This window comes from Myotis myotis, unplaced genomic scaffold (assembly GCF_014108235.1).
Source record: "Myotis myotis isolate mMyoMyo1 unplaced genomic scaffold, mMyoMyo1.p scaffold_m19_p_2, whole genome shotgun sequence".
Taxonomy (NCBI): domain Eukaryota; kingdom Metazoa; phylum Chordata; class Mammalia; order Chiroptera; family Vespertilionidae; genus Myotis; species Myotis myotis.
The window spans coordinates 1615505-1637052 of record NW_023416324.1 but is presented as its reverse complement, the minus strand read 5'-3'; the positions used below and the strand labels follow the sequence as shown (position 1 = coordinate 1637052).

The window sequence follows — 21548 nt, the reverse complement described above, 5'->3', positions numbered from 1 at the left end:
TGGTCCCTGGGGAGACCAGGGCCATACGTCAGCATGGAAAGCAGAAGTCAATGGCCAGAGATGGAGGTTCCTGAGAGCGGCTCGCTGCCCCAGGAGCAGACTCACTCCCAGGACCGAAGAGGAAATGAGCGCCGCCTAGTGGCCTCAAGGCTTCCTGGCACAAAGGGAGAAGTCCTGAGTCTGGGGGAGACCTTGATAAACTGGGGCAGAGGCAGGAGAGGGGTTCAACATAAAGCCCAGGCCTCCTTCCCACATGGCGCCAGCCCACTTTGGATTTTAACACATTAACACTCCTTTTCATTCTGACCAACCGAGTTGAGCACCTGCCTTCTGAGCACCATTTGAACGTGGCATCAGGCTCACGGAACGTTAGCGATGCCTGACTGTGAAGTCAGGATCCCCCGATTTTTACAGAAACATTTAACAGAAACTGTAAGAGTTGATTTGCCCGAGGTCACAAAGGGGACCGCAGCGGCACCGGGCCCGGATTCCAGCCCGGGCTCCATCCTTCCCTGAACCCAGCTGCCCAAACGCCAGGAGTCCTGACAGGTCCTGTGGGGACAGAGGAGGATAGGACTTGGATGACGGCAGCTCGCAGCCCGCCGGGCCTCAGGGATGTCTGGCCCGCTACCCAGGGTTCCAGCTCCCCTGGGGCCTGTCCCCTATCCTGCCACATGCCTCTGTGCCTCCCTCCCCCCTTCCTACCCTTAGACGCCCTTGTTCTCATTTCCAGCAGCAGGCAGGCAGGCTGCCGGTTCCCCAGGGCCCCAAGGCCTAGTGGCAGCATCTCTCCCACCCAGACTCTTCACCCGCGGCCCTCCCACCCATGATCCCTCCCTGGGTCCCTCTCTCTCCATCCTTACTCGCTGCTGCCCCACTCCCACCCACCAGTCTTTTCTAGTCCTTTGTTGACGTGTCTTTCTCCTCCACCATTGCTTCTTAGCTCCCCGGGGAGAGGGGTCTCTTAACCATTTAAAGGACAATTTCTGATTATAAAAGTAATTTAAGTTGCCCCGCCGACGTGGCTCAGTGGTTAAGCTTCGACCTATGAACCAGAAGAACAGGGTTCGATTCCCGGTCAGGGCACATGTCAGAGTTGCGGGCTCGATCCTCAATGTGGGGCGCGCAGGAGGTAGCGGATGAATGATTCTCATTATTGACGTCTTTCTCTCTTTCTCCCTCTCCCTTCCTCTCTAAAATCAATAAAAAAATATATTTTAAAAAAGTACTATAAGTTGATTGTGGGCGATATGGAAAATACAAAAAACCTATAAAGAAGAAAATCGAAGCCACCCGGAGTTTTACCACCGGAAGATAACCGCTGTTAGGTAACTTTGGCTTCTATTTCACTCATTTTCCCAGGCTCACGGAAATGATTCTGTTCTGCCCAAGTGAAATCAAGATCACACTGTAAGGTTCTGGTTTCTGCCTCTTAAAAAAGTCACATAATCCTGGTTGCTGCGCCATCGGCCAAGTGGGCGGTCATCCGCGCTTAGGGTGCCCAAGGGCAGTATCCCCGAGGCGGCGCTGCGTGGGCTCCAGCCGGGGATCACCGCGCTCGGTCCCCGCGTGCGGGCCCCTGGACGTGGAGGATGGGATCCGCCCCGCTAGCGGCGGCAGGTGAGAATTTTGGGGGACGAGCGCGGGGCCGCCGAGGGTGGGGTCGCTTCATATTGCACGGGATTCTGGAGTTTGGGGGAGACTTCGCCGCCGCGCTGGGTCAGTAAGTCTCCGGGAGGCCGGCGGGGCGGGGCGGGGCCGCGAGAGGGGGCGGGGCGGACCCGGGAGGGGAGGGGCCGCGAGAGGGGCGGGGCCTCGGGCGGGGCGCTCCCGTTAAATTCCGGCCCCAGCCCGGCGGCGCGGCGGTATCGCGAGAGCTCCCGGGCGGCGCGCGGCTCCCGCGGCTCTTCCCGGCCGGCGTCGGCGGCGCGGCGCGCAGGCGCGGCGGGCGGGTTTCCCGGGCTACAGCCGGCGCCGCGCCCGCTGTCGGCCGGCTGCGCCATGGCGGGCGGCGCGGCGCGGGCTCCGCCGGGCTCCGAGGCGCGGCTCAGCCTGGCCGCCTTCCTGCTGGGCGCCTCGGTGCTGGCGCTGCCGCTGCTCACGCGCGCGGGCCTGCAGGGCCGCACGGCGCTGGCGCTCTACGTGGCCGGGCTCAACGCGCTGCTGCTGCTGCTCTACCGGCCGCCGCGCTACCAGGTGCGGGCCGGGCGGGGGCCGGCGGGCGGGCGGGGGCCGGGCCGGGTGGGCCGGGAGCGGGGCTCCCTCCGCGGAGCGCTCCGTGGCCGGAGTCACCCGGTGGCAGCAGGGACCGCGCTCGCCGGGCTCGGGGGCGTGGGGCTGGGCCCTCCACCCGGCGGGGCGGGCGCAGAATTGCAGTTGGTGCGGTTCAGCAGCTGCGGCAGACGCGCGTGGGGTGAGCAGGGAGCGAGCTCGCGAGTCCTTTTACGTAATTGAAGGTGTGGGGACCGACCTGCTGGCACGTCTGAGGTCAGGGGCCCCTGGTGCCGTGGACGGGGCCGGGCGCAGTCCCGGCTGCTCGGACCAGACTCGCCGCGGGGACCTGGGAGAATTCCCCCAATAAATTAGGGTCACAGTTTACCCACAGCCCCGAGTAATAATAGCAGCAATAAGCAATAAAGGCAGCAAAAACTTACGTGGCATTTACTCTTCAGTGCTTTTCATGGTAAGCCTCAAGGCAATTCTAAAAGGTAGGTGTTGTCATACCTATTGCCTAGATGGGGAGACTGAGGCCCAGGAGGTTAAGGAACTCGCCCAGGGCCACACAGGCAGCCAGCGCTGGGCTCGGGATGTTAAGCAGACCGGGTGCGAGCCGTGGCCTGCGGGCCCCAGGGAGCAGGGTGTGTGCTCCAGGACAGCCGGGTGAGGGCTCCTCCCGGTCTCTTTCAGATCGCCGTCCGAGCCTGCTTCCTGGGCTTCGTGTTCGGCTGCGGGGTGCTGCTGAGTTTCAGCCAGTCTTCTTGGGATCACTTTGGCTGGTAAGAAGGCCTTTGGGAGCGGTGGGTTTGAGGCTAGGGCGGCAGAGCAGAGGACAGTCGTGGCATTCCATCTCTGGCTGGCTGAAAGCTGCGGGCCGCGAGTTTGACATGCTTGGTGGGGTCCTGTGGAAACCAGGTATCTACCTTCCACCTGGATTCCTGCATCTCGGGCCTTGAGAGCTTGTGCCCATTGGTCGCTTCTGTTGCAGGCAGAAGCAGGTCTCCCTGGCACCCTCCCCACAGGTGCCCCCACCTGCAGCGGCAGCTGCTGGGACATCCTGGGGGAGGGGAAGGGGGGGGGCGCTCTGGCTGGCCTTCACAGGCCTGTTGCATCTCATTTCTATTAGGTCACAGCTAGTGCATGCCCCACGGCCAGTCTGGGACGTGTCCCTACACTCTGATTGCAGTCCCTTGAGCCTTCTAGTCCCTGACCTAGATATAAGCCAGGGCTGCAAGGTAAAAGGCGTGGTCTCCTGTTATCAACACGGATCCATCTAATTCTTCGTTGCTGGAATTGTTTTTTTTTTTAAAAAAATTTTTGTGTTTGACATGCATTACTACTTTATTTTGCTAGTTCCGGCTTTATGCTTTACTGTGTGTGGTGCCATTTCAAAAAGGCTGAAGGACCCATATGCCTTCCTGTTCACTTGTTTGTTTGTTGGTTGGTTTGGCCTATGACATTCAAAAGCGTAGTCCCTTTAAAGCCGCCCTTTCTGCCCCGACCGGAGTGGCTCAGTTGGTTGGGCGTCCTCCTGGTCACTGAAAGGTTGCTGGGTGCAATACCGGTCGGGGCACATGCCCGTAGGGGGTGTGCAGGAGGCAGCCGATCCACATGGATGTTCCTCTCTCTTCCCCTCTCCTCTCTAAAAAATAAATAAATAAGTAAATAAATACAAGCAATAAAGAATCGTAAAAAACCATAAAACCCGACCACTGCCTGCAAGCCTGAGGGAGTGGTATGGGTGCCTGAGGTCCACCCTCAGGCGGGACAGCGGGACCTCCTCAGGACGCGGGCATAGTTTCACAGCCCGGATCTGCGCTTGGACCCATGGCGATTCCTTCGCCCCAGCTGACCTCTATCTCTTTTTTTAGAATTTCCTCCCCCAAAAGTTCAAGTTTAACCTCTCTCTCCTTTGCTGTCAATAGGTACATGTGCTCCCTGTCCTTGTTCCACTACTCTGAATACTTGGTCACGGCGGTCAACAACCCCAAAAGCCTGTCCCTGGACTCCTTCCTCCTGAACCACAGCCTGGAGTACACCGTGGCCGCCCTTTCTTCCTGGATAGAGTTCACCCTTGAGAACCTGCTCTGGCCAGGTCAGTGTGCCCTGCTCGCCCCGAGCGGGGGTGGCTTCCACGCGGGCGTCCATGCGGAGGGGGGGCTCTCCCCTCGGACCTAATCTCCCGGAGTGATTTCCGCAGACCTCTGTCCTCACTAAGCTCTTATAGAGGACGGACTGTGCACCTGCTTCTGGATGTTCAAGTCGAGGGCACGGTGACCTGTTGCTTTAAGCCTTGCAGCACGCAGTGCGCCCTCTGAGACAAGGCCCTCCCTCTGATTGCTGTAATCCTAATTTCCCCGTCGGAGGAGACTTAGATCCATGGGTTTTCTGTGGCTTGAGAAATTCCACAGGGAGATTTTCTTAGCAAAAGCCACTGCGCCAGAAGCCTGCTCCCCAGGTGAACTTGCGGCAGCAGGGTAACCACATGAGTCAGTGAATGGCCAGAGCGGGAGCGCCGGGTCCTGCTGTGTTTCACTTGGCTGCCCTTGTCCCCAAGGGAAAGACAGGAGCATGTGGCAGGGAACGTGGACGGAGAGCCCCTCAGCTCTTTGCCATGATGCTCTAACTGGGCTGTTGGCACTTCAAATATATTTTTTATTGATTTTTAGAGAGAGAGAGGGAGGGAGAGGGATCGAGAGATAGAAACATCGATGAGAGAGGAACATCATCGATCGGCTGCCTTCTGCACGCCTCTTACTGGGGATCAAGCCGCAACTCAGGCATGTGCCCCGACTGAGAATCGAACCAGCTACCTCAGTTCCTGGGTCAACACTCAACCACTGAGCCACACCAGCTGGGCTGGTTGTTGGCATTTTAAACGGATGAACAGCACAACTTACGGGTTGTGTTTTGCTTATACTTACATTTTAACCTGATGACAAATGCTGGTGCCCAGCCAGAGAGGTGCGGTCCCCGGCTCCTGTCTTGGAAAAATAGATTCGTTTTAAGCATCCAAAGGGAGAACTCAGCAGTCCGCTTGTCACGTGTCCCCTGCAGAACTGAAGCAGGTCACCTGGCTCAGCACCACGGGCCTGCTGATGGTGGTCTTCGGAGAGTGTCTGAGGAAAGCGGCGATGTTTACAGCTGGTTCCAACTTCAACCACGTGGTGCAGAATGAAAAGTCAGAAAGCCACACTCTGGTGACGAGCGGGGTGTATGCCTGGTTCCGGCACCCTTCTTACGTGGGGTGGTTTTACTGGAGTATCGGAACCCAGGTAAAGTATCAGAGGTAACCCTGGCCTCCTTTAAGTTTTCTCCAAATATTTTTTTATTTGACATATAATTCCCATACCCATAAAATCCACCAGTTCAAAGTGTACTATTCAGTGGGTTTTGGTGTATTCACAAGGGTGTTGGTCCTCTTTATTTATTTAAAAATATATATATTTCTATTGATTTTTAGAGAGGAAGGGAGAGAGAGATAGAAACATCAATAATGAGAAAGAATCATGGATCAGCTGCCTCCTGCACCCCCAGTACTAGGGATGAGCCGGAAACCCTGATGTGTGCCCTTGACCGGGAATCCAGTCGTGACCACCTGGTTCATAGGTCGATGCTCAACGACAGCCATGCCGGCTGGACACCTCATCTAATTTATTTGGAGGGTCTCTCGGGCCCTTGGCGGGGTGTCCTGTGGATCTGACAGAAGCAGGTGCCGCTTGTGTCCACAGTGTCTGTCCCTCTGACCCTGATCAGCCTCGTGTCCCCCCCCACCAGGTGATGCTCTGCAACCCCATCTGCGGCGTGGGCTACGCGCTGACAGTGTGGCGCTTCTTCCGGGACCGGACGGAAGAGGAGGAAATCTCGCTGATCCACTTCTTCGGGGAGGAGTACCTGGAGTACAAGAAGCGGGTGCCCACGGGCTTGCCCTTCATAAAAGGGGTCAAGGTGGAGCTATGACCCCCGGGGCGCGGCGCCTCCCACTCCGCGCAGCCCGGGACAAACGGCCTCCGGTGGGCCACTCTGCAGGATGGACTCTTAATCGCTTTATACTCACCATTTCCTCTTTGGGGACATCCCTCAGGACCAAAGGCCCCCTCCCCCAACTTCCCGGAGCATCTGTTCTTGGGCTGAATCGAGAGCTGGGACGGGGATGAAAGATGAACGAGGAGCGCGCTGGGCGGGCCTGGCCGCAGGAGGCCTCCCTGCACTTGGCCTGTAACCGAGCCCCCGCCCCCCTGGGGCAGGTGGGCTCATTACTCGGAATCAGGTTTCTTCCCCAGGAAGGGTGTGGGCACCAGAGTTACATTTTAACCGAAAAGATACATTTTAACCGGAACACGAGCAGCACAGCCCTAACCACCTCCTTCCCATCCTCCGTGGGCGCATGAGCATCTATCCAGTTGTAAGCCTCTTCCTGATAAGGCTCTCCATGTATTTATCCTATTGACACACCTGTTTTTATGAATGGCAGTGTGCGTGCAGAGGGGCCCGGTGTTTACAGCCCCAACTCGTATTTGGCACAAAGGAAGCATCCACACCTGGCCGATTGGCTTTGTGTTACCAGGGAGCCCCGCCCCCCATGGCCTCCTGGCCTCCCCCAGTGGGGCTGTCATCAGTGGCAAGCATGTCCGAGATGTGTCCTTAGTCCTTTGTCCAAGAAACGGTTCCTGGACGCCTGCTCTGTGCGAGGCCTTGTCAGACGCTGGGAGTACTGCCCTCCATCGATTTGGGTTCTATTTTTTACCATAGCGTGTAGTTTTGTGTTTTGATTCAAATCTATTAACTTGATTTCTATGTTCCGTTCTCAAAGTTTCATCGTCCCTGATGCCACTTCAAACTGTCTTCCAAAGGGGTGTGAGCGCTCGCACAGCTGCACAATGCAAGGCGACTCGTGAAAGTCTTACCCAGAGCAAACAGTCCCGACTGAGAGTTAGCCCTGCTTCTGTCTTTCCAGTTCAGGGAGAGGGGTTGGCTGTAGGAGTCAAACATGAGCTGTGAAGACCCTCGTTTAGTTCCGGACGGACAGCAGCGTGGTCTGTGAGATCCTTCCGCGCAGGGCGGCGGCGGCGCTGGGACCGCGGCGGAGCCAGACCTGCGGCCTCCGAGGAGCCACTACCTTTCCGTGCCTAGACCTCCCCATCTGTAGAATGGGGTCAATACCGCCTACCTCACAGGGGTGTTGTGAAGACTCAGAAGAACGTCAAACGTTTTTAATGCTTAGAGGACAGAGGACATTGTGGAATCTGTACTGTGTGAGTTGTGCAAAAATGGACATTCGGTTAACTGTACCAGATGCTGGAAATGTGTGCAAAAGAGCATTTTACCAACTCAAAATAGTATTAATTTCTAGATTTCACGGCCTAATTGATCCTTTCATCATCATATACCAAAGAGGCGTGTGGGTTCGAGAACTGCTGGGGTGAGACCCAGGGACCCGCCCTGAGCCCGGGGAGGGCTGTGCAGTCAGACTGGCCAAGGCCACTGCTGGCCTGAGCCAACCTTGTTCCCCAGACCGCGCTCCGTGAGATCAGCTCCACTTAGTAGGACTGCAGGATGGAGGGGGGTGGGGGCAGCCACCCCCAGCTCTTTGAGGGAAACTTTGCCACGTGGAGCCGGTGTGGACCCAGATCTAAGGCCCCTTCCGGGCCATGGATTTGTCTCCCTAGCAGCTGGGGAGCAGCTCTGAGGGCCCCGGGCTTTGTGAGGTGTCGGGTGTGAAGATCTGTCCTTCCTCCCCCTACCCGGAGTTCAGAGCCCGCCTTCTTGCTGCCGGGAGCTCAGCCCTGGGCCACTGGGGCTGACATGCTGCTGGGCTTTTCCAGAGCAGGTCGGGGAGGGGCAGGGAGAACATGGCGCCCTCCTTTGCAGTCAGTCCCAGGGCAGAGGCCCATGATGGCTCGGGATAGAAGATGAACCCGTGAGGGACAGGGTTTGGCAAGGGGCTGGCTTTCATCTGGCCCTAGCTCTGCAGGTTATTTTTAACCGGACAGATTTAGCAGCGATGGCCTGCCCGGCAGGGAATTGGGTTAATGAGGTGCGGGCTCTCTGGGTGCCCCCCCAGCTTCCTGGGCCAAGGCCGTCTCCAACGCCCTCCAGTGAAACCGCCAGGAGATTTCTCGTGCGGCTTCTTAAGGGGAACACGGGGATTGCGCAGAGCCACGCTGCCTGGAAGGCGTGGACGGACCCCTCACACAGAATCTGCGGGCTGCGCGTGGCAGCTTATAGCCAAGAGAGGGAGCGAGCTGGGCAGGAAGCAAAAGGCCGAGACCCCACCGCCCCTCCTGGTGTGAGCTGCTTCTGGAGCCTCAGAGTCAATGTTACCAGTCCCTCCCATCCATTCAGCACTCGGTGATGACCGATAGGGGAAGTGTTCCTACGCCAGCACATTGCATCAATAGATGCGGCTCAGTGAGGTCTCAGCCACAGCCCATCTTGGTAACAGTCCCTCCATAACGGGTGCAGTGACCTAACCACTGTCCCTTCTCTGCACTTTCCTACTGCCTTAGACAGCTGCCATCTCCCGACGTTTTTGCCTCTGTAGAGACTTGCGAGGGTGGGCAACCTCAGCATTGCCGCGCGGTGGCACCTGCCCCCCAGGCCCCACTCTGAGAGCTTGCCGGCCTGGGGCACTGGCCATCCCCGGCCCGGCCACCTGGGACCTGCTCCCCGGGCCCGCTCTGAGAGCTTGCCGGCCTGGGGCACGGGCCATCCCCGGCCCGGCCACCTGGGACCTGCTCCCCGGGCCCGCTCTGAGAGCTTGCCGGCCTGGGGCACTGGCCATCCCCGGCCCGGCCACCTGGGACCTGCTCCCCGGGCCCGCTCTGAGAGCTTGCCGGCCTGGGGCACTGGCCATCCCCGGCCCGGCCACCTGGGACCTGCTCCCCGGGCCCGCTCTGAGAGCTTGCCGGCCTGGGGCACTGGCCATCCCCGGCCCGGCCACCTGGGACCTGCTCCCCGGGCCCCGCTCTGAGAGCTTGCCGGCCTGGGGCACTGGCCATCCCCGGCCCGGCCACCTGGGACCTGCTCCCCGGGCCCCGCTCTGAGAGCTTGCCGGCCTGGGGCACTGGCCATCCCCGGCCCGGCCACCGGCAGCCGCTCTGGGGAAGCCGGCAAGGTGAGGAGGATAACTTAATGGAGTAATTATTCTACTCTTTCTACATGCAGAAATGTTTGTTTAAATATTTTAAATTGGGTTTTCGTTCACAGGCACAGACTCTTTCCAAATCTGAAATAAAACTGTACTCGGTTTCACTACGGAGAGCGGTGTGATGGTGTGCAGCAGCTCCCGGGTCACGTGCTCCGGCTGAGGAACGAGGGAACCGGCAGCATCAGGCAGGTGTATTCGTGACTCAGTTCTGAACTCCCGCCTCTGAGCCGTTTGTGATGCCAGGCGCTCCCTCCCTCCCGGCTCCCGAGGTCTTGCCGCTCTGGCACGGACGTCAGGCCCTGAAATGGCGGGTCCAGGGGGGTTGGCAGTTTCCGTGTGACACCAACGTATTGTTGTGCAAGCCCAGCTGGTGCAGAAAAGTCATTGGCTGTTTGAACCCCTGACGCAAGATGGACGTTTGCTTAAAATGTGACTCTCCGGGCATCATTTTGCCTCAAAACTTTAAATTTTAGGTCATATAGGTTAATGTTCCTTTTTTATGTATGTTAATCCTCACACGAGGATATTTTTCCCATTGATTTTTTTTTTTTTAGAGAATGGAAGGGAGGGTGAGAAAGAGAAACATCGATATAAAAGAGACACATTGATTGCTTCCCACACACACCCCAACCCCGGCTGGGGATCGAACCTGCCATTCAGGTATGTGTCCTTGACCGGGAATGGAATCCTGGACCCTTCGGCGCACAAGCCGATGCTTTAACCACTGAGCGCACCAGCCAGGGCAATTTTCCGTTTTAAAGACCATTAAGTTCCTCTTGCAGAAAGGGCGCTGTGTAGGAATGGGAAGCTACCAGAGACAAGTTGCTGCCGAATCTGCTTTAATAACAGAAGGCGAGCACAGGTGCTGGCAGCAGCCTGGGAGGGAGCCGTGGAGGGCCATCGCGCCTTGCACCTGCTCTGGAGCTCAGCCCTCGCCTGGGAGGGAGGAAGCTGGGCACGGGGTTTCCCCCTGCTGAGCAGCGCTGATTGCCGGGTGGAACCTCCCCGTGGCACCCGGTTAACAGTGGAGCTGTGACTCGGGAGAAACTGGCTTCCTCTGAGCATGGAGTCTCCTTATCTAAGTTCAGAGCAGTCCACCCCTCCTGGCACGCAGGTAATCCTGGCACAGGGTAGCACAGGCCCTGGGGAGGGGCTGGGCCAGGGAGAGGCTTGAGGCTGGGTGTTCCTTTATTTATTTAAAATATTTATTATTGATTCAGAGAGGAAGGGAGAGAGAGAAACAGCAATGATGAGAGAGAATCATTGATCGGCTGCCTCCTGCACTCCCCCCACTGGGGATGGAGCCCACAACCTGGGCCTGTGCCCTTGACCGGAATCAAACTGTGACCTGGTTCATAGGTTGATGCTCAACCACTGAGCCACACCCACTGGGCTGGATGGTCCCTCACTGAACAACCATGTGGCTTAGGACTCATCCCCTGTCGCGGTGATGAGAACCCAGACTTTGTGCCACGTGAACGCAGGGAAAGCAAAGCTAAGCCCCAGCCAGAGCCTGAAATGAGGACCCGTGAGCGTGTCTGGGTTCTACTGCTGATCAGCAGTCCCCCTTCACCCTGTGCAACGTCATGGTGGGAGCTCGCTTTTCTTACAGGCCCGGGCCAGCCCCATCTGCTAGGTGGGGCGCTCCCTCCGTGGGGGGACGTCACCCCCGTTTCTCGCTTTGGGTCCATGAGGATCTTTGCTCTGCAGGGGAGGCTCTTCCGTGAGGCTGTGCGGGGTCCGGCTGTTTCCTCTCGGCTCCGAGGTCTCCCTCTTGTCCGCCCCACACGCTGGGTCACTCCTACGGGATCATGAACGTGAGCTCTAGCCTGTGGCGTCACCGGGCCCAGGCTTTTGCAACAGGAGGCCTTTCCGGAAGGCACGGTGACCGCGTCATCAGAGCCAGAGCGGTGGCCTCCTTCAGGCTATTTCATTTCTGACGAGAGGTGGTAGCCAGACATCAGCAGCTCGGCTCTCAGCAGGAGCTCGGTTCCTCGCCTGAAGCATCGGAGCTAACCGTGGAGCCTGGTGTGTGTGAGTGTGTGTGAGTGTGTGTGTGAGTGAGTGTGCGCGCGTGTGTGTGTGTGTGTGTGTGCGTGTGTGTGTGTGAGTGTGTGTGAGTGTGAGTGTGTGTGAGTGTGTGTGCGTGTGAGTGTGTGTGTGTGTGAGTGAGTGAGTGTGTGCGCGCGTGTGTGTGTGTGTGTGTGTGTGCGTGTGTGTGTGTGAGTGTGTGTGAGTGTGAGTGTGTGTGAGTGTGTGTGTGAGTGTGTGAGTGTGTGTGAGTGTGTGTGTGTGAGTGTGTGAGTGTGTGTGAGTGTGTGTGTGAGTGTGTGTGTGTGAGTGTGTGTGCGTGTGCGTGTGTGTGTGTGAGTGTGAGTGTGTGAGTGAGTGTGTGTGCGCGTGTGTGTGCGCGTGCGTGTGTGTGTGTGCGTGTGTGTGTGTGTGAGTGTGTGTGAGTGTGTGTGTGCGTGTGTGTGCGCGTGTGCATGTGCGCACCTACCAGGGCTCCGGGCTCTCACAGCCCTGACCCTGCACGTCCGCTCTCTGCCCCGTCCCCTGACTAGCTCGCCTCACCCAGAGGGAAATGCGGAGCACCCGCTGTGACGGTGGCTGTCTTACTGCGCTCTCTTCCCCCTCTGGCCGTGTTTGACAAACACCGTGGCTCCAGTGACAGCAGTGCTCCCACAGGTGGTCCTCACTCACTGCTCCTCGCCGAGTGGGCGTGAGCCGCGTGGCATGAGTGCCCAGGAGCCAGTCCAAAGTGCTGGTGGCTCTCGGTGGTGTCAGGCCTGGTAGCCGCCATGGTTAGAAAACGTGGGTCACGTCTATCAAGGTCACATCTGTCATCCCCGAGTCCCTGTCAGATTACAAACCTCTCTGACCCGTATTCTACAAATTGAGGCCCCACTAAGGCCGTAGAGGGGACCGGAGGGGAAAGGAATCCGGGGTCTGTCTCCCCGGTCACACTGTCTCTGGAATGAGCTGTTCGGCCGCCCAGGGCGGGAAGATGAGCTGTACCTGGCCTGGGCCTCGTCGTCCGTGCTGTCGTCACCCAGGTCTTGGAGCTGCTCTGACTCCTCGTCCACAGGCGCCTGGAACCTGCAGAGGAAGAGCCTGCCCACTGCGTGTTCTGACGCTCACGCTGCACAAAAACCAACTCAAGCAAACACTCAAGGGCCTGCCGAGGGCGTGGTCCTCAGCAGTTCCCGAGGGCGGGCTGCTCTCAGGGAAGCTGCCTTCTGGTCAGTCAGGGCACAGCCGAGCCAGCAGTGAGCGGGGACCGGCTTTCAGTCGGGTGGTCTGGGAAGGCCTCCGCTGACATTCAAACTGAGACCAGAGGACGAGGCTCCCGCCATCTGAAGCAGCGACATTCCAGGCAGAGGCGGGGGGAGCAGAGCTGGTCTAGCTGCTTCGGGAAACTGAAAGGCCACTGCAGCTGGCGTGTGGTGGGGGCCGACGCGGTCAGAGGCCCCACTTAACCCTCATGGCGTGGCCCTCATGAAAGGGGCTCTTCCCAGTATGTGGCTCCTTCCCACACATTCTGAAGTGTCTGGGCTCCCCTGAGGACACCCCGCCCCCGGCCCCGGTCTCACCTGGGCTCCAGCCGCTCCTTCACCTTGGCAATCGAGCGGACGTAGGGTGTGATCTGCTTGGTGATGGTGGTCAGGCAGGCATTCTCCTGCTTCAGCTGGAGGAGGTCATGGAGCTGGGCTGAGGGACCAAGGCCAGAGTGTTGGGTCTTGTTGGCTTTAGATTCTTACCCCCCCAGCTTCACGCCATCACTATATCCCAACTACTCCCCCGTCACTTCTTTCTCTAAAGAGTGGAGTGAGACTCGAGAGGGCCTTCTACTCACTGAGTTCTGGCCCCAGATGCGTCGTGTTGGGGCCAGTTAGCGGCTGTGAGGCAAAGTCAAGGGCTAAGGGAAGAGCATGGGGCTGCTTGTATCTGGTTAGTGGGGGACTGCCTTCCTGCCTCACTGGCACACGGGTTAGCTCCAGGACAGGGGTGCACCCAGCAGGGCTGCCTGGGACCTTCATAAATCTCCTGCTCGTCAGCCACCCGCTGGTAGGACTCCTCCCACATCTGAAAGAGAAAGTAGGGTGGACATGCGTGTGGTGTGAGTCGGGATGTCCACTGGTGGCATTTCTGTCCTCTAGCTCCTCAGAGCCACAGGCACCCCCAGCCAGTCCATATGGTTCCAGGAAGCAAAGACCCAGGTTCCAGAGCCTGCCACACCAGGCCTCCGGGGCACCAGCCAATACCCTCTTTCTCCCCCTTCCTGTCTGGGGGTAGCCCCTGTGCATGCTGAGGGGTGAGCTGCCGGGGAGCTAGGTCCTCGGAAGGGGGTACCTCCTGGAAGGCTGCTCTCATCCCCTCCACGGAGGCGTACTCCGAGGCGATCTGCGCGTCCACCTGCAGGGCCTTGCGGAGAATGTCTGCCATGATCTCGGCCTTGATGAGCGAGTGATGCTTGGTGAGGTCCCGGTGCAACTCCTGGACCTGGTCCTTCAGGCTCTGCATCTCCGCCTGCAGGTGCTGCCGGGAGATCCCATGAGCGCCTGGGGCTCTGCAGGCTTGTCTCCTCGGGGTCTCAGAGGAGAGCTGGCTTCCAGGGTGGCCGGTCTCGATGTGGCCCCTGTGCCTCCGTGAGGAAGGGGTGGGCCTTTCCCGCCCACAGGCCCCCCAGGCCCGCTCACCCGGTAGGAGTCCTCATAGTGGCGGCAGTGCTCCAGGAAGGGCGTGTCCTCGCCCTCCGCCAGCAGCACCTTGGTGCCGATGGACCGGTGCAGCGTGGGCTTCTGCACCGGTGACCCCAACATCTTCCCCACCGGGGAGGGGCAGCTGGGCCCCAGCACCTTGGGGCCTGAGACCCCTGCCAACCTGGAGAGAACCAGTGAGGATGCAGATGGGGGGTGGGAGAGTGGGAGGGTGGGAGGGTGGGAAGGCAGGCCCTCCCCTCCCTTCCCCTCCCCTCCCCCAGCCTCCTCACCCCAGACTGCACCCCAGAACCACCCTGGGAGCTCCAGAAAACCTGATGCAAGTCCGCACCCGAGACCAATGGCATCCGCAGGGCGTTTAAACCCTCCGGGGTGACTCAATGTGGAGGAGAGTCCAGAGGAGTCAGGCTGGTCCCAGTAAACGCTGTGAGCCCTCACCCGCTGCCCCCACCGCGGGGCCAGGCACATGCATTTCCCCTACCTCCTCCCAGGTCTCCCGCCCTGGGGGCTCAGGCCCCACCCAAGCTGCCCCTCCCTTCAGCGCCTGGGCACCCAGCCCTGGCAGCCGGGCTGCGGCGTCCTCCCGGTCCGCCCTGACCCGGCTCCACGTTGGATAAAAGCGCTCAGCCAGTCCTGGCCTCTGGGATGCCCTGCCCCGCCCTGGGGGCCCTTGTCGCTCACGTGCTGGGGCCGCCCCCGGTACCCGCAGCGCGGCGCGGCCCGGGCGGCAGCAGCAGCGGCTCCAGGCAGCGAGCGAACTCGGCGCGGTGGTCGCTGACGATCTGGGCGGGGAGACACCGGGTCGTGAGCCCCAGGACCCACGGGCGGCGGGCGGCTCACCCGGCTCACCCGGCGCCGCGCACCTTGCTGCTCTGCGCGGGCCGGAGGCGATGCGGCCGCGTGGCGATGCCCTGCAGCCTCTCCATCAGCTCCTGCGAGGTGGGGGGAGGGGAGGGGAGGCGCTCAGGCTGTGTGTGTGTGTGTGTGTGTGTGTGTGTGTGTGTGTGTGCGCGCACGCGAGCCGCGGGGTGAGGGGCATGATAAGGAGGGGAAGGCCCCAAGGGCACTTTACCTGGGTGTCTGTAGGAGGCTCCCACCCTTCCCTGGGACTGTTTGGGAACCCCCACACCACCCCGCCGGAAATCCACAGGAAAGGTTGGGTGGCTGGACTCCCCTAGACGCTGCATTTTGGGGGAGTAGAGGCTTATGCTGCCTTCTAGCCTGTGCTGTTCATTTATTTTTTATTTTAAATACTAGAGGCCCGGTGCACAAAATTCGTGCACTGGAGGGGGGTCCCTCAGCCTGGCCTGCACCCTCTCACAGTCCGGGACCCCTTGGGGGATGTCCACCTGCTGGCTTAGGCCCGATTTCCCCTGCAGTCAGACATCCCTTTCACAGTCCGGGGCTCTCACAGTCTGGGACCCCTTACTGCCCGCCTGCAGGGGAGGCGGGAGAGGCTCCTGCCACCGCAGCTCCACTTGCCTGGTGAGCCTGGCTTCTGGCTGAGCCGTGCTCCCCTTGAGGGAGCGCACTGACCATCAGGGGGCAGCTCCTGCGTTGTGCGCCTGCCCCCTGGTGGTCAGTGTGCATTATAGCGACCTGTTGTTCCACAGGTAGTTCCTTTGGTTGTCGATTTGCATATTAGGATTTTATTATATAGGATATATTTTTTAGTTTAATTTTTTTGTTGTTAATCTTCACTGAGGATATTTTTCCATTGATTTTTTTTTTTAATATATTTTATTGATTTTTTACAGAGAGGAAGGGAGAGAGATAGAGAGTTAGAAACATCGATGAGAGAGAAACATCGATCAGCTGCCTCCTGCACACCTCCTACTGGGGATGTGCCCGCAACCCAGGTACATGCCCTTGACCGGAATCGAACCTGGGACCTTTCAGTCCGCAGGCCGATGCTCTATCCACTGAGCCAAACCGGTTTCGGCCATTGATTTTTTTATTTTATTTTAGAGAGAGAGTAGAAGAGAGGGAAAGACAGAGAGAAACATCCATGTGAGAGAAACACATCGATTGATTGTCTCCCACATGAACCTCCTATCAGGACCTGGGCTGGGGAGGAGCCTGCAACCAAGGTCCATGCCCTTGACCAGAATCGAACCTGGGACCCTTTGGTCAACAGGCCGATGCTCTATCTACTGGGCCAAACCAGCTAGGACTTATTTTAAATATATATTTTTATTGATTTCAGAGAGGAAGGGAGAAGAAGAGAGAGAAACATCAATGATGAGAGAGAATCATTGATCGGCTGCCTCCTGCACGCCCCCTACTGGGGATCAAGCCTGCAAAACAGGCATGTGCCCTTGACCGGAATCAAACCTGGGACCCTTTAGTCCACAGGCAGATGCTCTGTCCATTGAGCCAAACCAGAGCGGGTGGGGGTGATGGAACCACTAGGTCCGGCTCCCTGGGGGGGTGGGAAGCCCTCCCCCTAGAAATGGGCTCAGCTGTTCCCTAACCAGTCTGTAGGTGATGGTGTGGAAGAGGGGAAGGTAAGCCCAGAGACCCCTGGTCCCGCCTCCAGGTGACAGGCTGCCAACCCTCGGTGGTGGACTGGGAGACCCCGTGTTGGAGGGGAAGACCCCGCAGGAGCTGGGGACTCACATAGCCCAGGTCCAGGAACTCCGCCTTGCTGGCCAGGCTGAGGAAGGAGGAGCAGATGACCAGGTGAACCTGCAGGGGGGACACTGCTCAGTGCCCGGCCTGGGAGGGGCCCTCTGTGCCAGAGTGCCCAGCCCCGTGCCCCAGCTCCCCTTACCTGCAGGAGGGACACTGCTCGGTGCCCGGCCTGGGAGGGGCCCTCTGCCAGAGTGCCCAGCCCCGCACCCCAGCCCCCTTACCTGCAGGGTGGGCAGCAGGGTGGCCAGGTGGGAGAGCTGCTCCTTGAAGGCCTTGTCCTTCTCCTCATACTGGCTGGGGGAGGGGCAGCAGCCTCAGCTTCTAGGGGGAGGGTTTCCCACCCGCAGGGGGCCCGACCCAGTGGTTCCATCACCCACCAGCTGTGTGCATCCTTCCCTATCACCCTCCCCTCCCCGTGCCCCGACCCCCGCTGCCCTCTTCATGGGTGAGCACCTGCTGTTTTGCTCCCTGGGATGGGCCCAGGCTGTGAGCCAGGGGTGTGGAGCCGAGGGGCAGGGGCAGAGGCCGGGGCACTCACCTCTGCACAGCCTGCAGCAGCAGCGCCTTCCTCTCCACCAGTTTGTCCTGGAGGGACAGGCTGCTGCTGGCCGCAGACCCAGCCCTGCCCCTCCCACCGCGCCCACTCCCTGGGCCCAGCCACACTGGCTAGGCCGGTGCTCTCTCCAACAGCCCGCCCCCCCACCTGGGCCCTCCCCCAGCGTCCCCTGCCGGGGAGCCCAGTGCACTCCCCATAAATGTCACTTCCTGGGGAAAGTCTCCCCGACCACTCACCCCCAACCGCCCTCCCCAGCTGGGCAGGCCCTGGCTTCCCTCTGAACAACTGTGGCTAACGCCTGGCAGTTCCAGGCCGGCTGCCCTGCTGGTGCCGGAAACTCCGCAAGGGCTCTGGGGGGCGCCCTCTGTCATGGCACCGGGGTCACGGCTGAAGAGGATGCCCAGCCTGTGGCTGGCCGGTCCCTCTGCCTCACCTGCAAGCTGCCGAACAGGGAGTGAATGGAGGCCTCCTCCTCCGCCGCGCTGCGCCGCGCCTCCTCCAGCATGGCCTGCAGCAGCGCGATGGCCTCCCGCGTGGCCGTCTGCAGGGCCTTCACGGCCTGGGGACAAGGCGGCCTCAGCCTCGCGGGCGCGCGCACGGGTCCCCCACCTGTCCCGCACCTGTCCCCCACCCCGCGCTCACCAGCACCGCCTGCTCCAGCCGCTCGCAGCCCTGCACGTAGGCCGACTCGAGGTCCACGCAGTGGGCTCGGCTCTCCCTGCGGGGACCCCCGGGTGAGCCCGGCTCAGAGCCTCGCCCCTCCGGTCCCCTGGCCTCCCGCGCCCTCTACCCACCCCTGCATGTCCCGGAAGCAGCGGATGCACAGCAGCGACTTCTTGTCGGTGGAGAACATGAGGTAGGGCTCGGCGTGCAGCGCTGCGGAGGGGGCGGCGGTGAGGGCTGGGGCTGCCCGCCCTGTGCGCCCCCCTCGTTCGTCCCACCGGGCAGCCCCACTCACTGCACTTCTGGAGCACGTCGCGGCGGCGCTGGCCCAGGGCCACGATGTCGTGGCGCGCGAACATGCGGGCCCGGTGCGTCTCGTCGCGGCAGCGCGCACACAGCGGCTGCCCGCACGTGTTGCAGAAGTACGTGGTCTCCGCGTCCTGCGGGCCCAGCGCCGGCTCAGCCCGCCCCCCGCCCCCGGCCCTGGGGACCGCAGTCCCCGCGTGTCCCGGAGCCGCCGGGCCCAGCCTGGGCGGCGCGCAGCTCAGCGCGGGGCTTACATGCAATCGGACGCTCTAATATACCCACTTTACAGAGGGGAACCCCGAGGCTCCGTATGGGACAGGTACCGGGATGGGCTAGGGGGGGCGCTTACATGGAGTTCGAGAGAGAGGGCAGAAATTGCATTCCCCAAACATTTCACCTACGACAAGTGTGTGTGTGTGTGTGTGTGTGTGTGTGTGTGTGTGCAAGCCCCCCTTGTCCCCCTCAATGGTAGCCAAATGGCGGTGCCCCCTGGCCAAGTGGAGGCCGGATGTGGCTGGAGGGGAAAGGGAGTGAGGGCTTGCTGGTTCCCTTTCCCAGCCAGACCCGGGGCTGAGAGTCTGGGGCACAGACAGCAGCCATGGCGTTGACAAAACAGTGGCTGTAGCAGCACAAGTTCTTACTTTAGCATTCAAGGGCGTTTCCTCCCCTGCTCACCTTAACCCAGCTGGTCGTCATATTGTCCTAGCGCTGGCCCTGCACCCCCTCCCCGCTGTAGGGGCGTCCTCCCGGAACTGGGAATGCCCGTCCCCCCCAGGCCAGAGTCCCAGTGCCCTCAGCTCCCTGTGTTTTTTTCTTAGACTCAGGGGCAGGGTCACCCCTCCGCCCAGCACACAGTCCTCACCTCCCTGAGGGCTGTGGGGGGCTGCCCAGCCCTTCCCCGGCTGGTTCTCAACTCCACTCTGACCAGTAAGCTCTCCCCAAAGTGAATGGCCTTAACCTCCGCCACTGCCTGCCCATCAGCTCAAGTCACTCCTTCTGCATCTTAAGTCTGCCCACCTGTAAAGTGGGGCCTACATTTGGGATCCAGGGTGACTTAAGGAGGGGTTGGAGGACCCCTGATGGGTAATCCTCTGGATACACTCAGCCAGCATCAGGACCCTGCGACCTGGCGCCCTTGCCCCTCCTAGGGGCCCCTGCCTTCCCCCAGGCACTCTGCCTCCCCTGTCCCCCCTGCCTCCCCTGCCTCCCCACCCCCCCACAGGAGTCCTGCCTCCCCATCCCCCTGCTTCCCCCCCACACTCCCCACCCCTCCCAGAGGCCCTGCCTCCCCCCCCAGGCGCCTGCCCCCCTCCCCCCCCCCAGGCCCTGCCTGCTTGCTGCACTCCAGGTCGCAGTTGGCACAGCGCACCACCTCCAGGCCGTCCCCGGAACTGTCCACGAGGAACTGCAGCAGCCGGTCGACGGGGGGGAGCCCGCTGGGGCCTTTCACCACCGTCTGGTGTCTGCAGAGAAGATGCAGCCAAGATCGGAGGCCCCTTCCCAGGGCTCCCTACCAGCTCCCACCCCACCTTCCAGTCTGGAACTAAAAATAGGGTGGGAGGTGGGGTGCCCCGCAGGCTGGCATCTGCTATAAATATCTCGGTCACTGCCCACTCTGACCCAGTCCTGGGCCAATCCTGGGAGGTCAGGGGCTGGGACCTGGGATGACTGGGCGGCCCCTGCCCTCGGCCCCTCTCAGGGCCACCCCCATAACCTGAACCGGCATAACCTGCTGACACTGACCTAAAGTTTCAGGGACCCCTGAGTGATTCTGGCAGTGTCCTGACGCGGTGCTCAGTTGGGGTGCTCCAGTAGCACTAAGTCCGGGGGTGACGTGCGCCCTAGCTCCCCTTGCCCCTGACTTTCTGTGGGAGCCCTGGGCCAGGAACCCCAGGCCTCAGTGAATCTGACTGCAAAATGGGCGGCAGCCCGTGCGTCCTTCCGCGAAGAGGTTGTGCTGGGAGCGGCCTTTCCCAGGGTCTCTGCGGGGAGTCAGAGCCCGGCCCTCTCGGCACCTGGGTCCCGCCCAGGCGGAGCCAGCCCCCCCCGCCGCCCCCCGGGAGTCTTTGGGGGCTCCGGGCACTCACTGGCACAGCGGACAGGACAGGCGGCCGTCGGCGGCGCGGCCGCGCAGGCAGCCGGCGCAGAAGTGGTGGAAGCAGTCCAGCAGGCACGGGCGCTCGTACTGCGCGTGGCACAGCGGGCACACGAGCGGGTGTCCGCCCGGACCCTCCAGGGGCGCGAAGAGAGCTCCCGACATCTGCCGGCCGGGGTCGTGCCGGGCCGCGGCGGTCACGGAGCGGGGAGCGGGGAGCGGGGCCGCGGCTCGGTCTCGGGGCGCAGGGCGCAGGGCGCAGGGGTTGGGCAGGGAGGCGAGCGGAGGGTCCGTCCGGGGCCCGCGCTCCCGCCTCACCCGCACCCCCGCGGTGGCCCTGGAAGGTCAGACGGCGGGACCCGCACCGCTTCCGACCCGACGCCAGCCTCCCCGGCCTCCCCGGCCTCCCCCGCTCCCACCCTCACTCCCACCCCAGGAATGCCCTCCCGTCCTCTGCGCGCCCTGCGGGCGACGCCCCTTCCCGGCGGTGCCCCGCCCACGTCCCCGGGCCGCCCGCGGGGTCCGGCCACGGCCTCCCCAGACTCGGAGGAGGAGAGGCGGGGACCCGCGGCGTCGAAGGACGCACCGCGCGCGGGTCCGAGGCTCCCACTGGGGAGACAGGGCCCTGAGGCCGCCGCCGCGCGAGCACAGGGTCCGTGCCCACCGGACTGGAGCCGGGACGGGAGTGGGTCCGCGTGGCCCCATTTCCAACGCGGCCAATTGGGGGCGACAGCGAGCAGCGACGCGCCTCCACAGACACCCCAGCACCCGCGAGGGGGCTGACCTCTCAGAACCTCCGAGTTTGGGTCAAACCGGGCGGGCCTCCCAGTGACGGGGTGAGACTTTCCGGAAGGGAAATTCAAATACTAGGCTTCCAAGTCAGCAGGCCCACCTTTCTGCCAGGTCCCCTCTGCCCGTCTAGGCCGGGGGAGCGCGTGTCCATCCCAGTGTGATTTTCTCCAGAATGCCCTCCATCCCTAGGTCATCACCTCTTTCTCTGCACACTGAGCTCTGGGAAAACAGCCCCTGCCCTTCTTGAAACCAGAGTCAAGCCCAGAGCTTGTCCCACATAAGGTGCTCAATAAAATCTTACTAATCAGTTAGAAAAAACTAGGAGATAATATTCGAGCTGGGTTTTGAAGGATGTGAAGGGGGGGGGGGGGAGAAAGGAAGTGAATTCTAGGCAGAAACTGCCTGCTTTTTTAA

General features: G+C 61.0%; 2 protein-coding genes across 8 annotated transcripts; one reads left to right on the top strand and one right to left on the bottom strand.

Moving 5' to 3' along the window:
- Positions 1-1934: 1934 nt before the first annotated feature.
- On the top strand, positions 1935-7174 carry ICMT (isoprenylcysteine carboxyl methyltransferase). 3 transcript variants are annotated; one of them, XR_004974162.1, is made up of 6 exons: positions 1935-2196; positions 2908-2996; positions 4143-4312; positions 5275-5492; positions 5995-6464; positions 7031-7168. XR_004974162.1 is itself a non-coding variant. In XM_036350760.1 (5 exons), the coding sequence occupies exons 1-5, from the start codon at positions 2002-2004 to the stop codon at positions 6175-6177; spliced, it is 855 nt and encodes a 284-aa protein (XP_036206653.1). In that variant the 5' UTR covers positions 1935-2001; the 3' UTR covers positions 6178-7174. The 3 variants fall into 3 exon arrangements, 1 of the variants encoding a protein (XP_036206653.1); XR_004974161.1 differs by having other exon boundaries at positions 5995-6622; XM_036350760.1 differs by having other exon boundaries at positions 5995-7174.
- A 3488-nt stretch (positions 7175-10662) lies between these two features.
- Positions 10663-20723, bottom strand: RNF207 (ring finger protein 207). Of its 5 annotated transcripts, none has more exons than XM_036352213.1 (17): positions 20335-20723; positions 19578-19710; positions 18237-18381; positions 18073-18154; positions 17921-17996; positions 17712-17837; positions 17261-17307; positions 16944-17016; positions 16708-16776; positions 14952-15020; positions 14770-14870; positions 14068-14251; positions 13721-13906; positions 13402-13453; positions 12961-13078; positions 12386-12466; positions 10663-11168 (listed from the first exon to the last, which is right to left on the bottom strand). In XM_036352213.1, exons 1-17 carry the CDS (start codon positions 20505-20507, stop codon positions 11000-11002), a joined length of 1884 nt encoding a protein of 627 aa, XP_036208106.1. In that variant the 5' UTR covers positions 20508-20723; the 3' UTR covers positions 10663-10999. The 5 variants fall into 5 exon arrangements, 4 of the variants coding, with proteins under 4 accessions (XP_036208106.1, XP_036208103.1, XP_036208104.1 ...); XM_036352210.1 differs by having other exon boundaries at positions 12386-12481; positions 20335-20618; XM_036352211.1 differs by having other exon boundaries at positions 12386-12481; positions 13721-13897; positions 20335-20618.
- Positions 20724-21548: the final 825 nt, after the last annotated feature.